The sequence below is a fragment of the Saimiri boliviensis genome, chromosome 21 (genome assembly GCF_048565385.1).
Source record: "Saimiri boliviensis isolate mSaiBol1 chromosome 21, mSaiBol1.pri, whole genome shotgun sequence".
In the NCBI taxonomy this organism is placed as follows: domain Eukaryota; kingdom Metazoa; phylum Chordata; class Mammalia; order Primates; family Cebidae; genus Saimiri; species Saimiri boliviensis.
In genome coordinates, this window is record NC_133469.1 from 24,266,276 (window position 1) to 24,289,230 (window position 22,955).

The 22,955-nt window shown below is 45.5% G+C and overlaps 1 protein-coding gene across 1 annotated transcript in view; it reads left to right on the forward strand.

Annotated features, from left to right (window-relative positions):
* The window catches only part of GAB4 (GRB2 associated binding protein family member 4), a 39,747-nt gene that overhangs the window by 14,315 nt on the left and 2,477 nt on the right, over nucleotides 1-22,955 (forward strand). The window contains 5 exon segments of the mRNA XM_003942705.4: nucleotides 2-206; nucleotides 18,287-18,537; nucleotides 20,060-20,145; nucleotides 21,789-22,053; nucleotides 22,860-22,950. Of these exon segments, the coding sequence (XP_003942754.1) occupies nucleotides 2-206; nucleotides 18,287-18,537; nucleotides 20,060-20,145; nucleotides 21,789-22,053; nucleotides 22,860-22,950 (898 nt within the window).

The following is a 22,955-nucleotide window of genomic DNA, read 5'->3' on the forward strand; positions in this document are numbered from 1 at the left end:
GGCTCCCTAGGAAACATTTCCACAGCCAGTCATGGCCCCCGTTCTCCAGCTGAGATCAGCCGCTCCCACCAGCACCTCCTCCAAGAATGAGAACCCACGTCTGAGCCCCCTGTGTCTCACCGTGTGCCGCCCACCTGGCCCACCCCTTCACCTTGGGGGTGTCTCTGTTTGCACCAGCAGGCCAGCCAGAGAGCAGGACATGCAAGGCAGGGGACCACCGCAGCCAGTGCGGGGAGCGACCCCCACAAGGTCTTGTTCTATTCAGTCCCTGATTTTTTAAAATTTCAAAGAGAAGGACACACAATATTATATCTTTCCAGGTAAGCAAACATAGGTAACATAGATAACAAAGCATAATTTTTTATGTAGCCTTCCCATTTTATTGGTTTTATTTGTGTTGCTACAAAGTGATAACTGGATTCCTAAGAAACCTACCATTATAAAAAATCATGCCATGAAAATTTTGTTTGACTGGGGGAAAAAGCACTAGAGGCTAGAGTTTCAGAACTGCAAAGTTGGTTTATGTGTTGGCCTTAGGAGGACAGCTATGACCTTAAGATTGATGACCAGATCCACGGCTCAGTTGAATTGTAGGCTGTGCTGCTCCATAGTAGCTGCAGTCGTGGCTATTGAAAGTTAAATGAAATTTCGAGTTCAGTTTCTCAGTTGCAGTAGCCACAAATCAAGGGCTCAGTAGCCACCGAAGTGACTAGCACAGATAGGCAGCATGTCCATCACCACACGTGGTTTCACAGGGACTCCCTGCTCTGGAGCCATGACCTCTGCTTCTCTGACAGCACTGGCTCTCTCACAGGGGCAGAGCCTGCACCAGTTTTATCACATTATTCCCAGTGTTGGGGCAGGCAAATGTGCAGAGGGGATGGGCTTGGCCAGAGCTGGTGCTTCGTTACTGCCACGGCACGCAGATCACAGTCACGTTCCTTGGATAGTTAGTTTAGAAATACCTAAATCAGCCGGGCGCGGTGGCTCAAGCCTGTAATCCCAGCACTTTGGGAGGCCGAGGCGGGTGGATCACGAGGTTGAGAGATCGAGACCATCCTGGTCAACATGGTGAAACCCCGTCTCTACTAAAAGCGCAAAAAAATTAGCTGGGCATGGTGGCACGTGCCTGTAATCCCAGCTACTCAGGAGGCTGAGGCAGGAGAATTGCCTGAGCCCAGGAGGCGGAGGTTGCGGTGAGCCGAGATCGCGCCATTGCACTCCAGCCTGGGTAACAAGGGCGAAACTCCGTGTCAAAAAAAAAAAAAAAGAAATACCTAAATCATGCTGTGAAAATGAAGGCAGAGGAGTGGCTGTGTTAATAGATCACTTCGTGACATCTGTGAAAATATTTTCATACATAATCTCACTTGAACCATTCAAACATATGACAGGTAGCCAGAAAGATCATTTTTCTCCATTTTATAGGTGAAGCACTTGAGGCCCACAGCTATCAAATGGTAGAGGCAGGACTAGAACCCAGGTGTCCTCACATCTGTCCTGAGCTCTTTGCCCCACACTTTGCTTCTCCCCTGGTTTCCTAATCCTTTTTCTGTCACACAGGGGCTCCTACACTCAGTCTGAAGGCTGCTTCCACCACCCGTTTTCCTGAAGCAACGTGATTCCTTCATTTGTGAACTTTCAGCAGTTCCATTTCTGTCAACTGATACATGAAGATCTGCATTCTGGAAAGATAGAATGAATTAACCAAGGTCACTGAACTAGTTAGTGGCAGAACCACAGCAGTACCTGCCTTTCCTGAGTCCCAGACCAGGGATAGGCAGTACAGTGGAAAGCATGGCACAGGCTTGGCATCGGCCAAATTCAGGTTCTGCCACTTTTCTTGTAATCTTAGGCTACTAATTTAACCTCTTTGGCTTTCAACTTCCTTATCTTCAGAATGGAAACAACTAACTCAAAGGCTGACAGAACACACATGAAGTGCACGGTGGCAGATGCCCAGTCCATGTTACCTGTGGTTCTTCCTGTGCCCCTTTCCCTCTGCTGCATGTGTGAATGCCTGGACAGAGAGAGCTGAGGTCTCACAGTCATCGTTCTTGTGAAAGATGTAGTGCTTCCTGTTAGTGTCCTTCACACTTTCACGTGCACGTGGAACACCCGGGGAGCTTGCTGAGATGCTTGTTTTCATCATTGTACCTGGGGTGGGTCCTGTGGTCCTGTCTTGCTGACACAGTCTGATGGTGCCAGTGCAGCTCGTCTGCAGGCCACACTTTATGTGGAAGGCTTGTTATGTTGTTGTTGTTGTTGTTGTTTTGAGATGGAGTTTCGCTCTTGTTACCCAGGCTGGACTGCAATGGCGCGATCTCGGCTCACCGCAACCTCCGCCCCCTGGGTTCAGGCAATTCTCCTGCCTCAGCCTCCTGAGTAGCTGGGATTATAGGCACGCGCCACCATGCCCAGCTAATTTTTTGTGTTTTTAGTAGAGACGGGGTTTCACCATGTTGACCAGGTTGGTCTCGATCTCTTGACCTTGTGATCCACCTGCCTCGGCCTCCCAAAGTGCTGGGATTACAGGCTTGAGCCACCGTGCCCGGCCAAGGCTTGTTATGTTAACAGCCACCACCACCTACACTCCCATGCATGACACAGCTGAAGCAAAAGGAGGCAGACATGTAAATACTTCTGCCTGCATGAGCAGTGAGGGTCCACTCTGCATTCTTCCCTTCTCTGTGAAATTCCTGTTAGCCTTTCCAGCAGGAGTTGGTTTCTTCTCTGTATCACCACAGCAGTTTTTCATGTTCTCTCTCCTAGCATTTGGGGATACCTGCCTTGTGTTATGGATTTTTGTGTTAAGATGTTCTGGATGTTACGGATGTCATGTTGTGGATTTCTGTGTTAAGATACTCTGAGGGCCAGGCGCGGTGGCTCACGCCTGTAATCCCAGCACTTTGGGAGGCCGAGGCTGGTGGATCACGAGGTCGAGAGATCGAGACCATCCTGGTCAACATGGTGAAACCCCGTCTCTACTAAAAATACAAAAAATTAGCTGGGCATGGTGGCGCGTGCCTGTAATCCCAGCTACTCAGGAGGCTGAGGCAGGAGAATTGCCTGAACCCAGGAGACGGAGGTTGCAGTGAGCCGAGATCCCGCCATTGCACTCCAGCCTGTTAGAGCAAAACTCCGTCTCAAAAAAAAAAAAAAAAAAAAAAAAAAGATACTCTGAGGACACAGCCAGGGCACACAGTAAGTCTACATCAGCAGATGATCAGTTTTTGATGGTCGTGAGCTGTAGTGGGATGGCACAGTGGAGGAGAAAGAACTGTCTACAGCTTGGGAACAGCACTGACATCGGCCCTTGGCCATGCTGTGCCATCCTCTGTTTTTGTTTTGCTTGTGTGGATGAGGGAGTGAGAGGGCAATGAGCAATATCTCATGGTAGTTTCTACAGAAAAGTTCAAACACTGTTTGCCAAATTCCAAGGGGAGATGGAAAATAGGAAGGAGGCTTTCTTAAGTCCAGAAAGACGATACTGTTTCTGGTGGTCATGGGGTAGCTTGTATCATACTAAAGCTACTGAAGACTTAGAAACTGGGATGTTAGAACACAACTGTTTGAAGGCACTGACGAGCATTCAAAACTCTGGCAGGAACTGGAAGAGATTTGACTCCTGAAAGAACTGAGATCCAATTTCCATGGCCTTTCCTGGAACAGATCCCAGATACTCAGTGTATGATGAAAAACTGCTAGCAGTATGAGCAAATGTTAAAAGTTGACCCACAGTTTAGAGAACTCAGTACATAGAAACAGACCAGAATAGATCCAGATTTTGGAGCTAGCCTGCAGAGACTTTAAAAATAAATACATTAACTGGACACAACCAAAGTACAATTACCCAAAGACTCTGGATGTAAATGAAAGGTGGCAGGGTGTGGACCAGAGAAAAACTTGGAGCAGCAAATACGCAGAGGTCAATTTTCTGTCTTCCATGAATTTGCCTCCAGGGTGAGCCCACACAAAGCAGCACAGTGGGGCCAGTGGTTAAAACTTTCCTGGAAACCCCATCTTTCTAGGTAGAGGAACCAGAAAGGAGCCCAATGGAGCTGGAAAGGATTCCAGAGCAGAGTGAGCTGGAGACGGGATCTGCTAATTCTGAGCACGAAATCTTATGTTCACCTTGAGCTACACGTGTGTGGACAGACCCAAACCAGTGTAAAAGAGCTCTATGAACTGAGCGCAGCTTGAAACTACCACACAGGAGAGACAGAACTTGCAGTCTCAACCTAAACAGGTTGATTTCCTGCAGAAACTGAAACATCAACATTCTCCCAAGGATTATGGCAACCCACAGTCTACACACAACACAACATGCACAACAGTCAGGATGTAATTCACAATTTCTCAGCTTATGGAGAGCCAGCAGAATTTAATCAGTTCTAATCAGAAGACACAGATGTGAACTTCAAGATAATACAAATGTTGGACAGATACCCAGCAGTGAGATTGCTGGATCATATGGTCATTCTTGTTTTAGTATTTTGAGGAACCTCCATACTGTTTTGCATAGTGGCTCTGCTAATTTACATTCCCACGAAGAGTATATAGAGCGTTCCCATTTCTCCATGCTTTTGCCTGCATTTCTTACTATCTTTTTGATAATAGCCATTTTAACTAGGGGAAATGATATCTCATTGTAGTTTCGATTTGCATTTTCCTAATGATTAGTGATGTTGATAATATTTTCACTTACCTGTTTGCCATTTGTATGTCTTCTTTGCAGAATGTCTGTCCAGATCTTTTGTCCATTTTGTAATCTGTTTATTTGATTTTTTTTTTTTTTTTTTTTTTTTTTTTTTTTTTTTTAGTCCATTGAGTTATTTGAGTTCCGTATATATTCTGGCTATAGATTTCTTATTGGATAAATAGTTTGAAAATACATTCTCCTATTCTGTAGATTGTCTCTTTACTTTGTTAATTTTTTTCCTTTTCTGTACAGAAGCTTTTTAGCTTGATATAATCCCATTTGTCAGCTTTTGCTTTGATTACCTATGCATTTAAGGTCTTATGCAAGAACGTTTTAACTAGACCAATGTTTTGAAGTGTTTTCTCATAGATGTCTCATGGTTTCAGGTCTTCCATTTACATGTTTAATCAATTTTGAGTTGATTTTTATATAGGGTGAGAGATGGGGCTCTAGTTTCATTCAGACATTCGTATGGGCATTTATTTTTCCTAGCACCATTTATTGAAGAGACTATTCTTTTCCCAATGTATATTCTTGGCATCTTTGTTGAAAATGAATTGACTGTAAATGCATGTATTTATTTCTGGGATCTGTATTCTGTTCCATTGCTCTGTGTGTCCATTTTATTTTATTTCTTTTATTTATTTATTTTTTTTGAGACAGAGTCTCACTCCATCACCAAGCACTAGGCTGGAGTGCAGTGGCGCAACCTCTGCTCACTGCAACCTCCGCCTCTTGGGTTCAGGCAATTCTCCTGCCTCAGCCTCCCGAGTAACTGGGACTACAGGTGCGCGCCACCATGCCCAGCTAATTTTTTTGTATTTTTAGTAGAGACGGGGTTTCACCATGTTGGCCAGGATGGTCTCGACCTGTTAACCTCGTGATCCGCCCACCTCGGCCTCCCAAAGTGCTGGGATTACAGGCTTGAGCCACCGCGCCCGGCCTCTGTGTGTCCATTTTTAAGCCAGTGCCATGCTGTTTTGTTTATAGCTTTGTAGTACATTTTGAATCCTCCAGTTTTGTTCTTTTCGCTCAGGGTTGCCTTGGCTGTTCTGATTCTTGTGTGGTTTCGTAGAAATAGAATTTTTGTTTCTATTTCTTTAGAGAATACAGAATGATATTTTGATAGCCATTGACTCTGCAGATTTCTTTAGGTAGTATAGACATTTTAACAATATAGATGTTTGCAGTCATGAACGTGGGATATTCCATTTTCCCGTCCTTTTTAATTTCTTTAACAAATATTTTATAGTTTCATTGTTGAGATCTTTCACTTTAAGGTTATTTCTAAGTATTTTTTTTTTTTTAGCTACTGTAAATGGGATTGCTTTCTTTTTTTCTTTTTTTTTTTTTTTGAGACGGAGTTTCGCTCTTGTTACCCAGGCTGGAGTGCAATGGCACGATCTCGGCTCACCGCAACCTCCGCCTCCTGGGTTCAGGCAATTCTCCTGCCTCAGCCTCCTGAGTAGCTGGGATTACAGGCACACGTCACCATGCCCAGCTAATGTTTTGTATTTTTAGTAGAGACGGGGTTTCACCATGTTGACCAGGATGGTCTCGATCTCTTGACCTCGTGATCCACCCGCCTCGGCCTCCCAAATTGCTGGGATTACAGGCTTGAGCCACCGTGCCCGGCCAGGATTGCTTTCTTAATTTGTTTTTTATACGGTTTGCTATTGATAGCATATAGAAATACTACTGATTTTTACATATTGATTTTGTATCAACTTTGCTGAATTCATTTATGAGTTCCAACAGCCTTTTGGCATGGTCTTTTAAGTTTTCCTAAATATAAGATTATATTTTCTGCAAACATGAACAATTTTACTTCTTCCTTTTCAATTTGGATGCTCTTTCTTTCTCCTTTCTCATTGCTCTGCTGGACTTCTAGTACCATGTTGAATAACAGTGTGAAAGTGGACATTCTTGTTCTGGATTTTAGCAGAAAGGCTCTTAATTTTTCCCTGTTCAGTGTGATGGTAGCTGTGGGTTTTACATATACAGCCTTTATTGTTTTGAGGTATGTTCCTTCTCTACTTAGTTTGTTGAGAGTTTTTATTGTGCAAGTTTGTAGCATTTTATCAGGTAACTTTTTGTCATATTTTGAAATGAGCTTATGCTTTTTGTTTTTGAATCTATTAATGTGGTGTATCATGTTTATTCCTTTGTAAATGTTAAACCCTCCTTGTATCCCGGAGATGAATCTCACTTGATCATGATGAATTATCTTCATAATATATTGCTATAAACATCAGGGATGTTTCCTTTTTTGTTGTATCTTTGTCTGTTTTTGGTATCAAGGTAGTGCTTTATAGGATGAGTTTAAACGTATTCCATCCTCCTCAATATTTTGGAATAGTTTGAGAAGAATTGGTGTTAGTTCTTCAGATGTTTGTTAGACGTCTGAAGAAGCCATCATGTCTTGGGTTTTTCTTTGATGGGAGTTTCTTTATTACTCCTTCTATCTCATGACTTGTTGGTCTGTTCAGGTTTTCTATTGCTTCATGATTCAACCTTGCTAGGTTGTATTTGTGTAGGAATTATCCATATCTTCTAGATTTTCAAATTTTTGGCTATTGTTGCTCATAATAATCTCTGATGGTCCTTTGAATTTTTGTCTTATCAGTTGTAATGTCTCCTTTTTGTCTCTGATTTTATTTAAGTCTTCACTCATTTTTTTGTTAATCTATTATCTTTTCAAAAACCAAAGTGTTTGTTTCATTGATATTTTATTTATTTCTGCTCTGAACTGTATTATTTATTTCCTTCTAATTTGGGGTTTGTTTTTTTCTTTTCTACTTATTTTGGGGGCATTATTTAGATTTTTTCTACTCCATAATGTAACTTATTTTAATTAATTAATTTATTTATTTTTATTATATTTTAAGTTCTGGGATACATGTACAGAATGTGCAGGTTCGTTATATAGGTATACATGTGCCATGGTGCTTTGCTGCACCCATCAACCCATCATCTACATTATGTATTTCTTCTAATGGTATCCCTCCTCTAGCCCCCCACCCTTCAACAGGCCCCAGTGGGTGATGTTTTCTCCCTGTGTCCATGTGTTCTCATTGCTCAACTCCCACTTATGAGTGAGAACATACAGTGTTTCTTTTTCTGTTCCAGTGTTACTTTGTTGAGAATGACGGTTTCCAACTTCATCCATGTCACTGCAGAGGACATGAACTCATCCTTTTTTATGGCTGCATAGTATTCCATGGTGTATATGTGCCACATTTTCTTTATCCAGTCTATCATTCATGGGCATTTGGGTTGGTTCCAAGTCTTTGCTATTGTGAATAGTGCTGCAGTAAACCTACGTGTGCATGTGTTTTTATAGTAGAATGATTTGCAATCCTTTGGGTATATACTCAGTGATGGAATTGCTGGGTCAAAGGATATTTCTGGTTCTAGATCCTTGAGGAATCGCCACACTGTCTTCCATAATGGTTGGACTAATTTACACTTTCACCAGCAGTGTAAAAGCATTCCTATTTTTCCACATCCTATCTAGCATCTGTTGTTTTCTGACTTTTTAATGATCGTCATTCTAACTGGCATGAGAAGTATCAAAACCATGTTGGTTTTGATTTGCATTTCTCTAATGACCAGTGATGATGAGCTTTTTTTCATGTTTGTTGGCTGAGTAAATGTCTTCTTTTGAGAAGTGTCTGTTCATATCGTTCACCCACTTTGTGATGGGGTTGTTTCTTTTTTGTTGTAAGTTTGTTTAAGTTCCTTGTAGAGTCTGGATATTAGCCCTTTGTCAGATGGATAGATAGCAAAAATTTTCTCCCATTCTATAGGTTGCCTGTTCACTCTGATGAGAGTTTCTTTTGCTGTGCAGAAGCTCTTTAGTTTAGTTATATCCCATTTATCAATTTTGGCTTTTATTGCCATTGCTTTTGGTGTTTTAGTCATGAAGACTTTGCCCATGCCTATGTCCTGAATGGTATTGCCTAGATTTTCTTCTAGGGTTTTTATGGTTTTAGGTTTTAGGTTTAAGTCTTTAATCCGTCTCGAGTTAATTTTTGTATACAATGTAAGAAAGGGGTCCAGTTTTAGTTTTCTTTCTTTCTTTTTTTTTTTTTTTTTTGAGACAGAGTTTCGCTCTTGTTACCTAGGCTGGAGTGCAATGGCGCGATCTCGGCTCACCGCAACCTCCGCCTCCTGGGTTCAGGCAATTCTCCTGCCTCAGCCTCCCGGGTAGCTGGGATTACAGGCACGAGCCACCATGCCCAGCTAATTTTTTGTATTTTTAGTAGAGACGGGGTTTCACCATGTCGACCAGGATGGTCTCGAACTCTCGACCTCGTGATCCACCCGCCTCGGCCTCCCAAAGTGCTGGGATTACAGGCTTGAGCCACCGCGCCTGGCTCTTTTTTTTTTTTTTTGAGACGGAGTTTCATTCTTGTTACCCAGGCTGGAGTGCAATGGCGCGATCTCGGCTCACCGCAACCTCCGCCTCCTGGGTTCAGGCAATTCTCCTGCCTCAGCCTCCTGAGTAGCTGGGATTACAGGCACGCACCACCATGCCCAGCTAATTTTTTGTATTTTTAGTAGAGACAGGGTTTCACCATGTTGACCAGGATGGTCTCGATCTCTTGACCTCGTGATCCACCCGCCTTGGCCTCCCAAAGTGCTGGGATTACAGGCTTGAGCCACCGTGCCCGGCCCGGCTCTTTTTTTTTTTTTTTTTTTTTTTTGAGACGGAGTTTCGCTCTTGTTACCCAGGCTGGAGTGCAATGGCGCGATCTCGGCTTACCGCAACCTCCGCCTCCTGGGTTCAGGCAATTCTCCTGCCTCAGCCTCCTGAGTAGCTGGGATTACAGGCATGCACCACCATGCCCAGCTAATTTTTAGTATTTTTAGTAGAGACGGGGTTTCACCATGTTGACCAGGATGGTCTCGATCTCTTGACCTCGTGATCCACCCACCTTGGCCTCCCAAAGTGTTGGGATTACAGGTGTGAGCCACCGCGCCTGGCCCAGTTTTATTTTATTTTATTTTATTTTATTTTTTTTTTTGAGACAGAGTTTCGCTCTTGTTACCCAGGCTGGAGTGCAATGGCACGATCTCGGCTTACCGCAACCTCCGCCTCCTGGGCTCAGGCAATTCTCCTGCCTCAGCCTCCTGAGTAGCTGGGATTACAGGCACGTGCCACCACGCCCACCTAGTTTTTTTGTATTTTTAGTAGAGACGAGGTTTCACCATGTTGACCAGGATGGTCTCGATCTCTCGACCTCGTGATCCACCCGCCTCGGCCTCCCAAAGTGCTGGGATTACAGGCTTGAGCCACCACGCCCGGCCCAGTTTTAGTTTTCTGCATATGGCTAGCTAGTTTTCCCAACACCATTTATTAAATAGGGAATCCTCTCCCTGTTGCTTGTTTTTGTCAGGGTTGTCAAAGATTAGATGGTTGTAGATGTGTGGCATTATTTCTGAGGCCCCTGTTCTGTTCCATTGGTCTGTATATCTGTTTTGGTACCAGTACCATGCTGTTTTGATTACTGTAGCCTTGTAGTGTAGCTTGAAGTCAGGTAGCATAATGCCTCCTGCTTTGTTCTTTTTGCTTAAGATTGTCATGGCTATATGGGCCCTTTCTTGGTTCCATATGACATTTTAAGTAGTTTTTCTAATTATATGAAGAAAGTCAATGTTAGCTTGATGAGAATAGCATTAAATCTGTAAATTACTTTGGGCAGTATGGTCATTTTCACAATACTGATTCTTCCCATCCATCAGCATGGAATGTTTAACTCTTTGTGTCTTCTCTTATTTCTTTGAGCAGTGGTTTGTAGTTCCCCTTGAAGAGGTCCTTCACATTCCTTGTAAGTTGTATTCCTAGGTATTTTATTCTTTGTAGCAATTGTGAATGGGAGTTCGCTCATGATTTGGCTCTCTGTTATTGGTATATAGGAATGCTTGTGATTTTTGCACATTGATTTTGTATCCTGAGACTTTGCTGAAGTTGCTTATCAGCTTAAGGAGTTTTGGGGCTGAGACGATGGGGTTTTCTAAATATACAACCATGTTATCTCCAAAGAGAGACTATTTGACTTCCTGTCTTCCTATTTGAATACGCTTCATTTATTTCTTTTGCCTGATTGCCCTGGCCAGAACTTCCAATACCATATTGAATAGGAGTGGTGAGAGAGTGCATTCTGGTCTTGTGCCAGTTTTCAAAAGGAATGCTTCTAGCTTTTGCCTGTTCGGTATGATATTAGCTGTGGGTTTGTCCTAAGTAGCTCTTACTATTTTGAGATACATTCCATCAGTACCCAGTTTATGGAGATTTTTTAGCATGAAATGGTGTTGAATTTTATTGAAGGCCTTTTCTACATCTACTGAGATAATCATGTGGGTTTTGTCATTGGTTCTGTTTATGTGTTGGATTACGATTATTGATTTGTGCATGTTGAACCAGCCTTGCATCCCATGGATGAAGCTGACTTGATTATGGTGGATAAGCTTTTTGATGTGCTGCTGGATTCAGTTTGCCAGTATTTTATTGAAGATATTCACATCGATATTCATCAGGGATATTGGCCTGAAATTTTCTTTTTTTGTTGTGTCTCTGCCAGGTTTTGGTATCAGGATGATGCTGGCCTCATAAAACGAGTTAGGGAGGAGTTCCTCTTTTTCTGTTTTTGGAATATTTTCAGAAGAAATTGTACTAGCTCCTCTTTGTACCTCTGGTAGAATTCCGCTATGAATCTGTCTGGTCCTGGGCATTTCTTGGTTGGTAGGCTATTAACTACTGCCTCAATTTCAGAACTTATGATTGGTCTATTCAGGGATTCTACTTCTTTCTGGTTTAGTCTTGGGAGGTGTATCTGTCCAGGAATTTATCCATTTCTTCTAGATTTTCTAGTTTATTTGTGTAGAGGTGTTTATAGTAATCTCTGATGGTAGTCTGTATTTCTGTGGGATCAGTGGTGATAACCTTTTTATCATTGTTTATTGTGTCTATTAGATTCTTCTCTCTTTTCTTCTTTATTAGTCTGGCTAGCAGTCTAGCTCTTTTGTTGATCTTTTCAGAAAGCCAGCTCCTAGATTCATTGATTTTTTGAAGGGTTTTTTATGTCTCTATCTCTTTCAGTTCTACTCTAATCTTAGTTATTTCTTGTCTTCTGGTAGCTTTTGAATTTGTTTGCTCCTGCTTTTCCAGTTTTTTTAATTGTGATGTTAGGGTATTGATTTTAGATTTTTCATGCTTTCTCCTGTGGGCATTTAGTGCTATAAATTTCCCTCTGTTTTAGCTGCATCCCAGAGGTCCTGGTGTATTGTATCTTTGTTCACATTGGTTTCAAAGAACATATTTATTTCTGCTTTCATTTCATTATTTATCCAGTAGTCATTCCCAAGCAGGTTGTTCAGTGTCCATGTAGTTGTGCAGTTTTCAGTGAGTTTCTTAATCCTGAGTTCTAATTTGATTGCACTGTGGTCTGAGAGACTGTTTGTTTGATTTTTGTTCTTTTGCATTTGCTGAGGAGTGTTTTACTTCAAATTATGTGGTCAATTTTAGAATCGATGTATTCAAATTAGAATTGCTGAGAAGTATGTATATTCTGTTGATTTGGGGTGGAGAGTTCTGTAGATGTCTATTAGGATGCTTGGTCCAGAGCTGAGTTCAAGTCCTGAATATCCTTGTTAATTTTCGTTCTCATTAATCTGTCTAATGTTGACAGTGGGGTGTTAAAGTCTCCCAGTATTATTGTGTGGGAGTGTAAGTCTCTTCATACATCTCTAAGAAGTTGCTTTATGAATCTGGGTGCTCCTGTATTGGGTGCACATATATTTAGGATAGTTAGCTCTTCTTGTAGCATTGATCCTTTACCATTATGTAATGCCCTTTTTTGTCTTTTTTGATCTTTGCTGGTTTAAAGTCTATTTTATCAGAGACTCGGATTGCAACCTCTGCTTTTTTTTTTTTCTTTCAATTTGCTTGGCAAGTATTCCTCCATCACTTTATTTTGAGCCTATATGTGTCTTTGCACATGAGATGGGTTTCCTGAATACAGCACAATGAAGGGTCTTGACTCTATCCAATTTTTCTATCTGTCTCTTAATTGGGGCATTTAGCCCAATTACATTTAAGGTTAATATTGTTATGTGTGAATTTGGTCCTGTCATTATGATGCTAGCTGGTTATTTTCCACATTAGTTGATGCAGTTTCTTCATAGTATCATCAGTCTTTATATTTTGGTGTGTTTTTGCAGTGGCTGGTACCGGGTTTTCCTTTTCATATGTAGTGCTTCCTTGAGCTCTTGTAACGCCGGCCTGGTGGTGACAGAATCTCTCAGCATCTGCTTGTCTGTAAAGGATTTTATTTCTCCTTCACTTATGAAGCTTTGTTTGGCTGGATGTAAAATTCTGGGTTGAAAATTCTTCTTTTTTTTTTTTTTTTTTAATGTTGAGTATTGGCCCTCACTCTCTTCTGGCTTGTAGGATTTCTGCAGAGATGTCTGCTGTTAGTCTGATGGGCTTCCGTTTGTGGGTAGCCCAACTGTTCTCTCTGGCTGCCCTTAACTTTTTTTTTTTTTTTTTTTTTTCCATTTCAATCTTGGTGAATCTGATGATTATATGTCCTGGGGTTGCTGTTCTCAAGGAGTTATCTTTGTTGTGTTCTCTGTATTTTCTAGGTTGGGGAAGTTCTCCTGGATAATATCCTGAAACGTGTTTTCCAACCTGGTTCCATTCTCCCTGTCACTTTCAGGTATGCCAGTCAAATGTAGATTTGGTCTTTTCACATAGTCCCATCTTTCTTGGAGGCTTTGTTTGTTCCTTTTCATTCTTTTTTCTTGAATCTTGTCTTCACACTTTATTTCATTAAGTTGCTCTTCAGTCTTTGATATCCTTTCTTTTGCTTGATCGATTTGGGTCTTGAGACTTGTATATGTTTTACGAAGTTCTCATCAGCCAGCCACCATCATTTAGATTTTTAAGGCCTTTATTTACTTAAATGTAGTGACCAAGTGCAAAAGGAAGTAGCTGCAAAAACTAGGAAACCATTTTTAAAGTCAGGGAGGAGCTCTGGGTTGATATTGACACCAAAGAATGTGCAGGAGGTGGTGTGACAGCCCCACACGCTGCCAATCTCTGTCCAGCTGGAAGCCTAGGATGGGAGGACAGGCGCACTGAGCTGCTGGCTGGCGTGTGTTTCCTCCAGAACTGTTTGCTGCCTTCAGGAAGCACCCTGCACACTTGTGCTTTAGTGTCCCCCTGTACCTACTTGGCCATTTACTGCTTTCCTCATCTGCTATGCAGGGATAACACATGTCTCTCAGACCTATGAGGAAAATGTTAAGTGGCATCACATGTCATATGCCTGACACAGGGTCTTACCTGTTTCATGAGGTTTCTGTCAGCCTGCAGTGCTGGAAGAAAAGCCTCTCTTCAAATCCACTGCTCCCAGGTATCCATCCAACAAAAGCAACGCAGGACATCATAGTAATGTTGGCCTCGTGCGAGTGTGCATAGCAGTAATGGGGTCCCCAGGACCTCTGAGTCCACACAATTCTCCTCCTGATTCTTGCCCAAGGGGAGCACATTGCAGCAGGGATTGAGGAGGGTGTCCAGAGCCCTGGGTGTTTGCATGGTGCTCCTATTCTTTGAGTAGGTAATTGGGCATGTTGGCTTCCCTTGATTACCTTTTACCTGATGTCTGAAGCGATGATTAGTCCTACTCAGAATGTATCAGTGTCATCTACCATAAGCTAGGCACAATTCCAGGGCACAGAATGTGGCCCTTTGCTGTCTTGGAGGACACGGTCAGCTAGGAGTAGAGAGACACAGACCCAGGAACCAACACAAGGCAGAGCAAGGTCCATGTTCTGATAGGGGCCCACGTGCTGTGGGAATGGGGAAGAAGAGCACAGGGTCTGGTGGGACTGGGGAGGCTCACACCCTGAGAACTCATACAAGACAGCGGGAGTTCAGGTCCTGATGGGAGCCCAGGTGCTGTGCGGGCACAGAGGAACATGTGCTTCAAATGGGAGGGGAGTTAAGGACCAGTAATTCTTTTGTAGATGGAAAGCCTTCTTTTGGACTTGGTATAACATTTTCATGCATTAGAGAGGCATTCCAGGGCGAAGTGAGCCATGCAAGCCCAGGGATGGAGTTTAGATCATGTGGGACATGCTCAGGGGTGAGCAGTATCTGAGCTGGAGCAAAGGACCTGGGGCAGGTGGATGTTGGGACAGAAGAAAGTGGGTTTTAAGGAGAAAGAGTTTGGATCTGCTGCCTCAAAGGGTTCAGGCCAAGCTAAGGAAGCACCCAACTTTTCTTTATGTAGTTTTGTATTTATTTGCTTGTTCCTCCAACAAACATTTGTTCATTACTTCCTATGTGACAAGCACTAACCTGGGTGCTGAGGAAAGAAAGATGAGCAAGACAGGGCTTCCTTCCTCAGGAAAATCACAGTCCGGTGGAGGAGATAAGAGTAACATAGACTGTGATGCGGATAGCAGCTTGCTGCCTGCTCCAAGAACGGTTATGCAGGTGATCGGTTCTGCTTGGTGGTAGAGAATGTAAGAGATGCTTTAGAAGATGTGCCTTTTGAGCTGAGTTTGAAGGATAAATGGAGTAGGAACTTTCCAGAGGGACTTCAGAAGCTATCCAGGGACAGCTGACAACAAGACAAAGCCCAGAAGTGTCACTGAGAGGAGCACGCTGGGGACAGTGACATCTGGTGTGAGTGGATTCTCGGTGGGAAGGGGAACTAGGGAGAAAAGACTGGAGAGAAGGGATGGAATAAAGTTGGGAGCTCGGGCTTTATCCTAAAGGCTCTGTGACAGTGGTGAAGATGTTTAAGCTGGGAGGTTAGGAAGTAAATAGCAGGATAAAGAAGCCTGGAGAGGCCCTGGGAAGGTGAGAGGGAGACTTGTTATGAGCCCTTTTGTGGTCCAGAAGGATCAGGAGGAAATGGGTGGGCTCATTAGGGCTGACTGGTGAGTGAGTGAGAAATCATGTGTGAGTAACTCCCAGGTTTCGGGGTTGAGAGACTGGTGCCATTCCCAAGACAACAGAGTCAGGAGAAATAGATTTGGATGATGGGTTTATTCTGAATATGCATGAGATTACCACAGGATGCCTGAGGTGCTTTCCCCCATTCCATCCCTACCTTGACATCCTTCCAAAGCTCCTGATCCCTTCATTGCTGGCCTGGCCTCTCCACTGCCACCTCTCAGCCTGAGCAACTTGCAGCCCCTTGAACTGCCAGGCTGTGGTCTGCATCTTGCTCCTTCCAAGTGGAACAGCTTTTCCCTTCTCTCACCTTTTGTCTGGCCAGCTGCTGCTGATCCTTCCAGGCTCACTGAGATGGAAGGCTTTGCAGAAGGCTTTTCCTTTTCAACCACGATCAGGGAGGGCTCATCCACATCTATCTGCAGCCACGTGTTCATCCTGCCTGATTGTGGTGGTGTGTGTGCAAGACACCTCCATTGCTGTGACACCCACCCTGTAGGGCAGATGGCATCTGTGTCCACTGTGCCTGGCCCAGATGGAAAGTGGGGCATGAGCAAACATCACAGGAGCAAACCCAGGTAGGACATCCACCAGAGAGCCGGAAACTCCGAAAGAGCAGAGACAAGGCACCAAAGACAAATGTGGACAAAAGGAGCCCACGTCTTCCTCCACTCTCCTGTCTGCTGGCGAAGCACAGCATGCTCTGGAGATACGTGTTCAGTTACGCAGGCCCACGCTGTTGGCCTGGTGTTGTGTGTGGAGAGGAATAGAAAGGAGAAAGAATGCAGAGGCCCAGGAGGAAGGCTGTGAAGCTCAGTGGCCCATGACGGCAGAGGAGGTACCTGGCCTGCGTGCCTGCTTCCCTTTATTTTTTTAAGCTTCTGGGCCAGCTGTGGCCACATCCCCAAGGATTAGCTCCCCATGGACTGTTGAGGCAGTTCCATAAATTGGCCTCAGAGGGCTGTGACCCACAGAAACAGAGTGCAAATGTGCATGTGAGACATGCCTCATTCTGGGGAGACACCCCGAGAACTTTCCCTCAGCTTCTTAAAGATGCCTGTGGCCTTGAAGAGACTGAGAACCACTGCTATAAGGATCCAGTCTTACTTTTTTCCACACATGAAGTCCTAGGAGGAATCATAATATAAAAGATAGGGAAGAAGACCTAGATCCCTACTTGCTCAGAACTATATCCTCCAGTTTCCCAGAGCACCCACACAGAACATAGAACCCATTTTCAAAACCACTCTTCTAAAGCCAAAGGCTGTAGAGCTGCAGAGCCGGGTGGACCCTTCGAAATCAGTGTGACCCTGGGTCGTGTCTGGGGCCATCGAGGAGGCATACAGAGCTTATCAGTGGCAGCACTGGAACCCAGCACAGCACCCTCCTCATTCACTGAGCCTCTCTTTTTTACTGCTTGCTGTATCTCCCAAAGCCTACATTTTAATTCAAAACTTTTTTCTTGTTTTCTGAGGTAGTGTCTGGCTCTGTCACCCAAGCTGGAGTGCAATAGCATGATCTCAGCTCACTGCAGCCTTGATCTCCTGGGCTCAAGCCATCCTTCCACCTGAGCCTCCCAAGAAACAGACTGCAGGTGCACACCACCATGCCCAGCTAACTTCTGTATTTGTGTGTGTGTGTGTGTGTGTGTGTGTGTGTGTGTGTGTGTGTATACCAAAAAAAAAATATAGTGTGTGTGTGTGTGTGTGTGTATACACAAAACCTTTATATATATATATTTTTTTTTCTTTTTTTTTGTTTGTTTTTTTTTTGGTAGAGACAAGTTTTCACCATGTTGTCCAGGCTGGTCTTGAGCTCTTGAGCTCAAGCAATCTGCCTGTCAGGGCCTCCTAAAGTGCTGCGATTATAGGTGTGAGCCACCGTGCCCAGCTTCAAAACTTTTTCTATCCCAGATACAGTTGCTAAACAGGAAAGCATTTTTCTGTAGATGTTTAGATTTTGGGGGGATAGATACTTTCCCCTCTAATTGCCTCTCTAACCTCCCGTAATATCTGGTAGAAAATGAATCTGTTGCTTACCTTTGAGTAGTTCCTCATAATTTACCACATTAACACCCATGAGCTGGTTTACTTCACAGGGGAACATTGAGACTCAGAGATGAGATGACTTTCTTGCTGCTTCCTGCCACCCTCTCTCAGCCTGGGCATTCAGATACGCACATTCTGTGATACAGCAGGGAACTAGTAGTCAGTGTACCTGGTGTGCTGCTATCTGTTTTGTGGGGGTGAAACTGAGCCCCCTGCTAATCACAGCCATGGGGTGAGACAAATAAGGTCTTGCCTTGATTGAATAAGACTCTAGATGTACTAGATATACTAGAGTCTGATTTCTAAACAACCTGCAAAGTGAGCTTTTAATCACCATTTTGCAGATAGAGAAACTGGCATTCAGAAAAGGAAAATGCCTTGCTTAAGGCCACAAGGTAGTGAACTCCCAAACTAGACAAACCTCAGGTCTGCCCAATTCCTCGTCCTGTGTTTTCTCCACATCATCTCACTCACTGCCTGGGGCTGTGAACTTTCCTGCTTGCCTCCCTGGGTCAGTCCTGACCTCCTCTCACCCCTGCCCCTTCCCATCTTTCTCTCTCTTAGGAGTGTCCGCTTCTCCCAGGGCTCTGGGGCCTCATTCCTCATGAGAAGACACACAGCCAGGCAAAATCTTGCACAGCTTAGTGGATACAGTGTCGATGGGGTCAGCGGTCACATCCATGGCTTCCATAGCTTTTCCAAGCTGAGCCAGCACAATACAGAATTCAGAGGCAGCACCCCCAGACCCCTCTGGAGCCCGGCTTCCCATGACCACACCAGAGGCAGCCTCACAGGATCTGAGGCAGATAATGCAGGTATGTACCCCTTCAAGGCACCCAGCAGCACCCTGTGCCAAGAGTTTGGGGGCTACCTGGTGAATAATAGTGGTGTTCCGGGCACCCCACTCTCAGTGTACCAGGTCCCTAGGACAGTCATGTTAGACAAGAACCTTTGTGCCACAGCAGTGGCCACTCCTGGGCCCATAGTCTCCCCTCCCCTGCCCAAGGCAAGTTCGACAGAAGCATGTCGGTGGGGCAGCCCTCAGCAGAGACCTTCAGTCAGTGAAAGTAGCAGATGGTCCGTGGCTGCGGCCATCCCCAGGTGGAATACCCTCTCTGCAATGGACAACAGCCGATGTCAGCAAGGTCAGTATGGGCCCTCACTGAGTCCCAGAGGGTGAGGGGGGTGGAACGGGGGTCTCCCATGACCACGGGAAACTTGGGAGCCACCTGGGTTGCTGATACTCATGAGTTCGTCTCTAGCCCCGAACTTGACCACTGGGTCTCCCAGCACTGGAGGCTGTTAGTAGACACCAACAGTGGCAAGACTGGCAGACTCTGCCTCCACCAAGGGAGACAGAACATTTGTAGTTAACCACAGTACAGCACATTATGGGTTTGGTCATCATAGTATATGTATGTATAAATCAAAGTAAAGACTTAAAATAGAAATTTAGGGGATCAGTCCAAACTAGAGCCAAACCAGTGTGGACTAAGAGACTGTTAAAATGAGATCTTCGAAATATTTTCCAACCTATTCTTGGATCTCTGTTTGAAGTCTAAACTTGTATTTGGAACACCTAGATTCTTTTGTCATTTGTTTTCTCCTGAGAGTATTTTATATCTGCACATAACCACCTCTCCTCGGTGAAAAAAATAGATCAGCATTAACTCTTTTCCTTTTGATTCCATTCTTCTACCTTGCAAAGCATGTGTTTATTCTTCCTGTTAAGCCATGAGAAGGTCTGACAGGGCAGAGGCTCTTTTTCTCCATTTCATACGAGGCCCGTAGTACTCTGGCTCATTCAGGGTTGAAAGTCGTAAGTGGCAACGATGAGCCTCACCCTGAGGTCCTGGATCCTGGATTAGAACTCTTTGCAGTCTTTTCAGTGTTTGTGCAATTTGAGGAAGGCCCTTGTGCTGTGAAACTGAGGTGATAGAGACATATATAAAACAGGTTTCTGTTCGGAGCTCACATCTATGTGTAAAATAAAAAGAAACCGACATGCAGAAGTCAGTACAAGAACTTTACTATTCCTGGAGGTGGCAGGTGGGTGAAAGGGATGGGTGGTGGTGCTGTAGGAGTTGAAGGAGACGTGTGCCCTGATGGCAGATGCCCAGGAGGGACACTATGAGGTAACACTGGAGCTGGACCTGGAAGCCCAGGAGGAGTTGTGGTAGGGAGCAGGGATGTGTTAGGGGTAACGCCTTGTCATTTGGGGTTGAGAGTCCTGTCTTCTGGAGCATCAGTGAGACCCTGAGTAGCACTGGGGAGGGCGTGGGAGGTGTCAGCACATGGATCAGTGGTGATACATTGGATTTCCTCCCTCTGTTGTAGCTTCCTTCCATGAGGACCCCCAGTGTGGTGGAGGGAGTGCAGGCCAGCCTGCTGAGTCCGTGCATGAGGGAGTCAGTTCTTTCCTGGTGAGTGTGGTTTAACCAGCGGTCCCCAGGCTGGCTCAGGGAGGTAAAGGTCACACTCCATGAACTAAAAGCACAAAGGGTGACAGCATCTTCCTCCTAGGAACCTGCCTAAGTTCTTGCCTCAGTTCAGAGCCCTAGGTTCAGTTCTTGGATAAGTGAGATGCAGGTATCCTGGTCTGGAAGAAAGTAAGTACGTAGGCAGTACCACAAGGCTTACCAGCCCTGTGGGTAGCAGAGGGTACAGAATGCTGGGGTCCTGAGGAGGTACTGTAACCCGTGAGGTCCCCTGAAGCAGGGGTGCTTCCATAGGAGCCTCCAGGCTGCTGAGGTGGTGGGTGATCTGATTCAGCAGCCTTATCCAGCAGATCCCCTGGAGCAGGGGTGCTTCCATGTGAGCCTCAAGGCAAGGGCAGTACTCAAGAGTCAGGTGAGGGGGTGGGATTCCAGGCTGCCATCTGGAAGGGGTGACCACAGTTCTTCAAGGGGTCAGACAAGCAACAAGGCCTGGCTTCAGCCCCCTTCTAAAGATGGTAGAAATTAGGTAACAAAAGGAGAGGGCAGATGGGGCAGAAGCTAGAGGAAGGCTCTCCCGAGGTCTGCTGCATTGCACAACTCTGTGGCAGCTCTGCTTGCAGCTTGGTGGTCACCTAGGAGCCCGAACGAGCCCCAGGCTCCCTGATGCCTTGTCTGCTAATCACAGCCATTGGAGGAGAGGAATCTCCTTGTCTGGGGAAGTGCACCTCGCCCCACACCTCACCGTCCAGGGCCAAGACATCTGATATGATCCTTGCCTCGATCAGGGCCTGAGATGCCGACCTGCCAGTGCTCCGTCAGGGCTGCACCTGCATGGTGCACGGCCCACACGGCCTTCTGCCTGTGCCCAGCATCTGGAAACCCGAGTGGATCCAACCACTAAAGATGTTTGATTCTCTAGATTTGTCACAAATTGTAGTTGGATGCTACGGGTCCTGAGAGCTAAAAGGGCCCACACATCGTATTTCTTCTTGCCTCTACTCTGATTTCGTAGTCTTTCCAAGGTCGCTCTCATAGCTCCAATGTGTAGCTAACTTTCTCACAACAGAGGCAGAGGACGTAGTCAACCTGATGGTTTCCAGTTCTACACCACACCCACGTGGCTTCAGTCAGTGGCCAGAGACAGGAACGTAGAGTCAGCTCTCCCAGCTAGCAGACTGGGCTTGCTACTCTCTTGTTATCCCTTTAAATGGACCATCCAGGCATTTACTCCAACCGTAATTGAGTGACCCACACCCCATTCCCCAAGATACACTGCTGGTTGCCCCACTCTTCTCTTACTCTCTCTGCCTGCGCTCCCTGACCTCCCAGGACCTGTAAGAACTGAAACCTCTTCCACTTTTGCATGTGACTGTGTCATGGAAGCTGCTCTAAAATCTGACCCCGCAGGCTGCCCAGAGGGGCCCCATGTCTTGGCTGGACCACTTCTGTCTGAGCACTTCTGCCTGGGCCATTGGTGGCTGCTGAAGACAGTAGTCCCCAGCCAAGGTGATCAAGGCTTTGATGCAAAATACCCAGTCATGACTTTTTTTTTTGCCTTGTCTAGAAATTCTCACTCCTCTGTTGTTCTTGATGGTGACAGCTGTGTTTCTTTCACTCTCCCTCCCCAGCCAGGGAAAACACCCGTGGGCCTATCGGACAGCATTGCTTCTGAGGACAGCCGTGTGCCCATGAGCCCAGACTCCCCTGACCTGCAGGCTGTGGAGCGAGCAGGCGAAGATTCCCAGAGTACCTGCATCCCTGTGGGCCGAAGACCCGTTGGCTTTGACCTGCTTGGCTCCCCACTCACAGAGCTTTCTATGCACCAAGACCCCAGCCAGGGACGTGAGGTCCAGCCGCCCCCAGTCAACCGCAGCCTCAAGCCTAACCAGAAAGGTAAGTCTTTCCCCATTCCATCTCCTGACAATGTCCAGGGACTCTGTATTCGCTTCGGGTTCTGGTAGATCCTGGATGTGGAATGTCTGACTTCGGTAAGTCATGTGAATTCTCTGAGCCTGTTTTCTTCTCTCTGAAACGGAGATAGTAACTCCTGCTTCCTGGGTTTGTTTGGAAGGAGAGTGTCTGGGACAGTGGCCCAGGCCAGTGAAGTTTGGCCTGTGCCTACCACATGTAGACCAGGAGGAAGAGCTGGAGTTCCGGTTCCAGGCTGCCACGACCTCACCCTGTGGCCTCGGGCCAGCACAGGGTTCAAGGGAGGAGTGGGATAACTGGGTGGGGATCAGCCCTGTGGGTCTGGCCACAGGGAACCAGACCTCGGTGAGTGGTGCTGGGGCCTCAGCACCTCATGGCGTCCTGCTTCCACGGTGGACTGCACGGCCCTGTCCAGGGCAAGCAGGGGCAGGCCTGGGGACCAAATCCATTTCAAACGTTGCATCTGGTTTTTATGTTAAGTCAAATTTAGGCAGAAAAATCTGTTGTCAGACTATCTGTCCCCATTTTGGATTCTGAAAATACAGGGGCCATAGAGACAGTGGGAGGAACATATGATCTGGAATCTGAGAACAGGACTCTCGGGCCCTTCAGGATGGCCCAGCTGATGGAGCCTTGTCAAGCCTCAACCCCCCACACACAGCTGGGTGGATATCGTGGGCTCTTCTAAGCACACATGGGCCTTGTAGCAAAGTGAACATGGGTGTGAAGGCATCACTGGCTGATGACTGAAGGTTCTTTTCCTGCTCCAGCAAACCCAACACTGCCCAACCTGAGGAACAACAGGGTCATCAATGAGCTCTCCTTCAAGTCACCTGTCACAGAGCCCTGGTCTAGGGCCAGGTGAG